Source organism: Petaurus breviceps, unplaced genomic scaffold (genome assembly GCF_028583685.1).
Source record: "Petaurus breviceps papuanus isolate PSGF00001 unplaced genomic scaffold, PetGlider_PUasm1.0 37, whole genome shotgun sequence".
NCBI lineage: Eukaryota > Metazoa > Chordata > Mammalia > Diprotodontia > Petauridae > Petaurus > Petaurus breviceps.
The window spans coordinates 109562155-109568154 of NW_027186296.1; the positions used below are offsets into that span (position 1 = coordinate 109562155).

At 45.4% G+C, this 6000-nt stretch overlaps 2 protein-coding genes across 19 annotated transcripts in view; both read right to left on the reverse strand.

The window, feature by feature from the left end:
• Positions 1–6000, reverse strand: part of SORBS1 (sorbin and SH3 domain containing 1) — a 149608-nt gene that overhangs the window by 112285 nt on the left and 31323 nt on the right. For 4 of the 18 annotated variants that reach the window (XM_069099283.1, XM_069099280.1, XM_069099279.1 and 1 more), the window contains exon 6: positions 3469–3843. The exons of the other annotated variants lie outside the window; for them this stretch is intronic. In XM_069099283.1, the coding sequence (XP_068955384.1) occupies positions 3469–3843 (375 nt within the window). The remainder of the gene's footprint in view (positions 1–3468; positions 3844–6000) is intronic. 18 annotated transcript variants of the gene reach the window in all.
• Positions 3855–5242, reverse strand: LOC138168727 (uncharacterized; the record flags this gene model as incomplete). The annotated part of the gene is made up of 1 exon (XM_069097597.1): positions 3855–5242. A coding segment is annotated over one exon (834 nt), but the record flags the coding sequence as incomplete, so codon positions are not given.

Consider the following 6000-nt stretch of genomic DNA (forward strand, 5'->3'; position numbering starts at 1 on the left):
TATGCTATATCAAAGAATTTGAAGGACCATTCTATTAGCAGAGGAAATCTACGTAGCTGGCCATCTTGACTTTTTTGCTCTGTTGGTTTTTTTCTAACTAGGAAATCACTACAATTTCCCTGGTGTTCTGAATTTTCAAAAGTTTCCTTCCTGCTCTCCACTAAAAAAAAATAGGGGAAATGGCACAACTAAACTTTAACTACTTAGGCTAATTTTATCACATAAAGCTTTTTCATTTTAAAGCCTTGTCAGTATTGAACATAATTCCCTGACTGCTTAATCATTTGATTATATGACAGGAGGGATCTCTGACTTCAAGCTTCATTTTCCCATGGGATCATAGAATATCACAGCTGAAAGGGACCCCAGAAGCAATCTCATCCAGCTTCCTCATTTTATAGACAGGGATATAAGACCTAGAGGTTAAGTGACTTGCCTGAGGCCACATAGGCACCAAGTGGCAAGTGTGACTAAAGCTCACTAACAGCCAAGGGCACCCAGGTTATAGATTTTTGAATTTCATTTATCCAGAGGAAGGGGAAGAGCCTGGCTATGTCTTCATTCTAGTACCTCTTACATGATGGGAACTGACACTATCACTCCAGTTGCCACAAACAGGGCTGTGGAGTCCTGGAGTTCCTGTCCTTTAGAGTACATAATTTTGCCAGGCTGAAAGAGAGTTCCAAGTGAATAACCAGGATTTTTCTTGTTTTGAAAGGAATGTGATAAGCAGGTGAAGTGCCTCCATGACAATAGGGAATGTCTGTGGAATCTCCAGAGAGGCCAAAAGGGATGTCATTACTCCGTGAGTACAGGAAGACATCGTGCAGGGACCCGATTTAATACATCAGTAGATCTTTGAGCTTATTCATGTATATGTGTCCTCCACTTATGCAGGTCTTAAGCCAGGCATGCCTTCTCATCCTGTCCAAGTTTTGTCTAAGCTTTTCTAGAGTCTCATTTTAACATGGCAGGTGACCCTGGGTTCTCTAAAGGCAGGGGGTGAGTAAGCTGGGACAGATTCTACCAGGCTAGAAAGGCTTCAGGAATGGTCATAGTTATAGGCTAGATCTACTCTCCAAAGTCTACCCAAGTGGGGAGAAGCTTACTATGAGCAAGATGACCTCGAAGCAATTGCCTTTTTTGGCTGAAGTGATACAGCTAAGGCGATGAAAGCTATGCATTCTTGTGTTCCCTGTGTGGCATGGAAAGCGCCTTCCTTGGGCACTGGAGAATGGGGACAGTAGCATAATCCCCCAGTTCCACCTTTCTGGTAGCAAAGGGATGTTTGGGTAGTGTGAAGATGAAGGATCCTTGCAATGTCTCTGAATTCAAATGCAATGTCTGATGAGCACTGATACAGTGATAACTTAGGTAACTAGAGCCACATGGGAAGACCAGGGCTATGTTGGACACCCTGGAGGGACTCAGATTCCCAGGAACTCTGGGGAGTCAGAGGCTAAAGCACCCTCCCCTGATCTTTCTTCTCTGAAATATGCAATAGGATCATAGACATGAGTTATAAGGGACTTAAAAGGTGACTGAGTTCAACTTCCCTCCCCCTCATTTTTACAAATGAAGAAACTGAGTTCCAGAGAGGCCAAGTGACTTGTCCAGAGTCATGTAGCTATTGTGTCTGAGGTGGGATTTAAACCCAGGTCTCCCTAAGTCCAGCTGACTCTGTCTACTATACCATGCTGTCTCTGGAGTTATTTTCTTGGTGGTAAAAAGAACAGAGTCCTTCACGTGTTCCCCAAAGGACAAGACCAAAGGTGCCCAACTCTCTACCTTAACCACTAGTCAATTTGCTTGTACCAAAAGAATTCCGGGGAGCTGTGCCTTAGCTATTTCCTGCCTTTCTCAAGAGTGCATCCCTAACATTCCTTCATTGCTTCCATATTCAACTACTGAATTTAATTCAAGGCTCTACCTGAATCCCTCCATTTTTTTTATCTTCCCTATGCAGTGGCTACCATTTTGGATTATCAAGGAAGGTTTATTTATTGCCTAAGTTAACACAAAAGTGAATCTATCTTTTGTCTTGGTCACCTCAAAGTACATTGGTGTACCTTCAAACCTTGGATGAAAAAGAGTGCTATAAAACTTTCTTTCTACCTCTGATAAGAATTGGTTCATCTCTGGCAATATTCTTACCCCAGTTTCAATCGTGGTACTTTGTCTGACCTTCCATAGGGCAACTAGGTGGTGTACTGGATACAGTGCCAGGCTTAGAGTCAGGAAGACTAATTTTCTGAGTTCAAATCTGACCTCAGACACTTGCTCTGTGACCCTGGACAAGTCACTTCACCCTGTCTCAGTTTCCTCATCTGTAAAATGAACTGGGGAAAGAAATGGCAAGCCACTCCAGTATCTTTGCCAAGGAAACCCCAAATGGGGGCAGGGAGAATCAGACCCAACTGAAAAACAATTAATAATAGGTACAACTAGTCTCAATCAAAACAAGAGACATCAGTGGGGAATACTGGAAAGAGTAATGGGCTTGGGGTAAAGAGTGATCTGGGTTCAAATCCTTCCTCTAATATTTTCTGCTGTGTGAGCCTAGGCAAGTTAGCTCACCATCCCCTTGGGGCTGAGTTTCCTCACCTGTAAGTGGAGATGATGAGACACGCGGCTGTCCCGAGGTTCAAATGAGATAATGTAAGAGGAGCTTTTTGTCAACCTTAAAGCGCTAAAGAACCGTCATTTATCATTAGTTAGTCAAGAAGCATTTAGTAAGTGCCTGCTGCATACCAGACCCTATGCTATTTCTCTCTGAGCTTTTGTTTCCTAATCTTTAAAATGCAGATAATTGTATCTATGTCCACATGCAGCCAGGCGGCACAGTAGATGGAGTGCTGAGCCTGGAGTTAGGAAGACCCAAGTTCAAATCCAGCCTCAGACACGTATTAGCTGTGTGACCCTGGAAAAATCATTTCATCTGTTTGTCTTTGTTTCTTTGATTGTAAAATGGGGCTAATAAAAGCACCCACCTCTCTAGGCTGTTGTGAGGATCAAACGAGATAATATTTGTAAATGTTCTTAGTACGGTGCCTGGCACATAGGAGGCCCTATATAAATATTTTTTCTCTTCCCTTTGTGAGGATAAAAGATATAAAATGCTTTAAGCTTAACCTGATCTCTAAATGTTGGCTATCTTTTTTTTTTTAATCTTCCAGGAAGTCAAGAGTTCTTTGAACTGTAAATTTGGCTCAGGAAACAAGGGTTAAAAACATTTGGTTCTGAACACAACAAAGGAGAGAGACTTCAGAAGAAGATCAACAGAAACAAGGTTCCAAGTGAACAAACACAGGAGACATGCACTCTAGGAAAAGCAGACAGGGCTTCAGTCGTCGGGTGAGCAATCACAGCCAAGGCCTCCCCTTCGGGACGTTAGCAGACCAGATCAGGGAGAGAGAGTTGTCTTACTGCCTTAGGAAAGCCATGAGGAGGGAATGTCGGCAAGCTTACTGTACTTGAGACAGCTCCAGGGAGGTCAGGCTTCGAGACTCTGTGCAGGGCCTCCGGCACTGGAGGGACCAATGGAGGAGGAAGAGAGCACAGTGATGGTGCTGTCTGGCTAACAGGGGGACCTGAGCCAGGAGGACTGGCTGCCTGGTTATGGTGGGATCGCCTTTGCAGATGAGGGGGAATGAAATCATCTAATGTCAGAAAGGTCAGAGGTGCGCCAGCAGAGGCGGTCGCTGGGAATGCGGCAACTTGGTCCAGGCCCACCAGAGGTGGGGGTGGTGTCCTGGATGTGCCTTCTTGCCCTTGGTCTGTGTTAACCAGGTACAGAGGGACTACTATAATCCCTGGCTGAGCTGTGTTGGAGGAACTTGCGTCCTGTGGGAAATAAGGGTGTCGTTATGCAGAGGGGTAAGGCATGGAAGAAGGAATTCCACATTTACACAGTTGGGAAGTGACATGCAATGATGGGCCACCAGAAATATTTTATCAGCACCCTTCAGCCAAGGTTCATGAGACAGTCAGTGCAAGCCAATAACTTTTGTTGGCATCCTCACACTGCATGACACAGAAGAAACTCCATCCAAGGTTACTTTCCATCCATCTATTTTTAATTTCCCTTAACTCTAAATGAGACAGCAAGAGAACAACAACAACAAATGGACCGTGTTTAACAACCCCACCAAGTGCTGATTCTGAGGGCCCCCACCCAGTCAGGCACAGCTCAGTGGGTGAAGCGGTGGCTTCCTCCAGCCCCTCGGAAAGCCTCAGTAACTTCACGTCTCCCCAAAGTGGTATTAGACCGTGGATCAAACACCACACGCACACATTCACAGGGGGAAATACTGTGCTGAGGTTTCTTAGACAGGAGAATTCATTCTTCAAGGTGTAGAAATGTTAACAATGAGAAGGGAAGCATGAATCAGTTAGCTGCTTGTATCAGTTAGAAAGAAATAAAGAACAGATGTGGGAGGAGGGGGGGGGAGCACAAACATTCCCATTTCCTTGCCTTGGCTGGATACCACCGTCGTGGAAAGAAACGATCTTTTCTCTTCAGGGTCTCTTGGCCCGAAGGAATCTGGGCACTTAGCACAGGTGGTCTCACTGCTTCTGTGAGAGGAGACTCAGTCCCCAGAAGAGGACTTTCACCCTGGCTAACCGCATCTCTACTGATGATGGTGTTAAAGGACAGCTGGGGAGGATCGGGAAGAGGAGCCAGGCGTGATGGTTCAGCGCTAGGCAAGGAGGACACAATGCCAAGGGCCGGTGCTCGGATGACCGGGTCTTCCAAAGGGTTGCTTGGGATTTGGTCACATGCAAGCCTAGGGGAGTTCTCAGATGCAGTGGGGCTGGTGATGTTGGATAAACAAGCGACATATAAGCTGCTGACCTTTTTTTTATCCCTTCCTGCCTCGTGACAGGGATTAGAGCTCACATTAGGGCTATCTTCTGCCCTGGAAGCCTCCCAGGAGCTCTGGTATCGGGATGACACGTCAGGGAATGTGGAGCTCCTAGGCATGAATGCCCAGCTAGCATACACTGTGACTCTGGGGGCTGTGCTGGCTACCTGGGAGGAAGGCACAGCTGGGGGAAAGGAGGGATGCTGCTGGATAGAAGCACTCTGGGCCATGTAAGGCTTCGGTGAACTCAGGTACACACAGTCCTTGAAGGGCACTGGTGATGAGGAAACCTTAGCTTCAGCCCGTGGTCGCCATGCAAAGCTTTGCTCTTTTGGAAGAGGAGGGCACGGAGGGGAAGAAACCTTTAAGATGAGGTTCAAGATCAAATACAAAAATAAAAAATAAAGAGGAAAGGGTGGAAAGAACGAGGATGGTCATTAGAATGAGTACGGGTTATTTTCTTTTTTTTCCAGCATGACATTAGGAAAGCAGGTATCTTTGAAAAAAGAAAAAACACAATTGCTCCCTTTTCTGGTCCTTCAGTCCTAGTTTTGCCAAAAGTCAGACTCCTCAGTTCTTAGCCATACTCACCGGGGCATATTTGGGATAGTAGCTTCTTGACCTTCACATAAAGTAGATTCTCAGAGGAGCACCCCCAAGGACTGACACACTCAGTTAAGTTTCTGAGTCCCTCACCAGATGGAACTTGAATGGTCTGCAATTTTCCTCAAGATATTCTTCAAAACCAAAGGCCCAAAGGGCCTGTATTTGGGATTAAAGGTCAATATAATATATTTCCTTATTTCTCCCCCTCCCCCAGCCACTCAATTAATACTATTAATTCTGTTCCTTTCAGTGCAAGGAGAATGGTAACACTAGGCCTCAATTCAATTCACAGAAGATAGCTATCACTTTCTCCACTTACACTGGACAGTCACAATTGAAGTCTGCCTAGATGTGGATGCAAGGACTTCAGTACTCTGTGATTTTATCAAAGACATTCCTATATCAATGCAAATAGCAACTTATCTGTAACTTTGCAGAGAAGAAGAAAGGAGGGAGGGAGGGAAGAAGGGAAAGAGGAAGAGAGGAAGGAAGGAAGGAAGGAAGGAAGGAAGGAAGGAAGGAAGGAAGG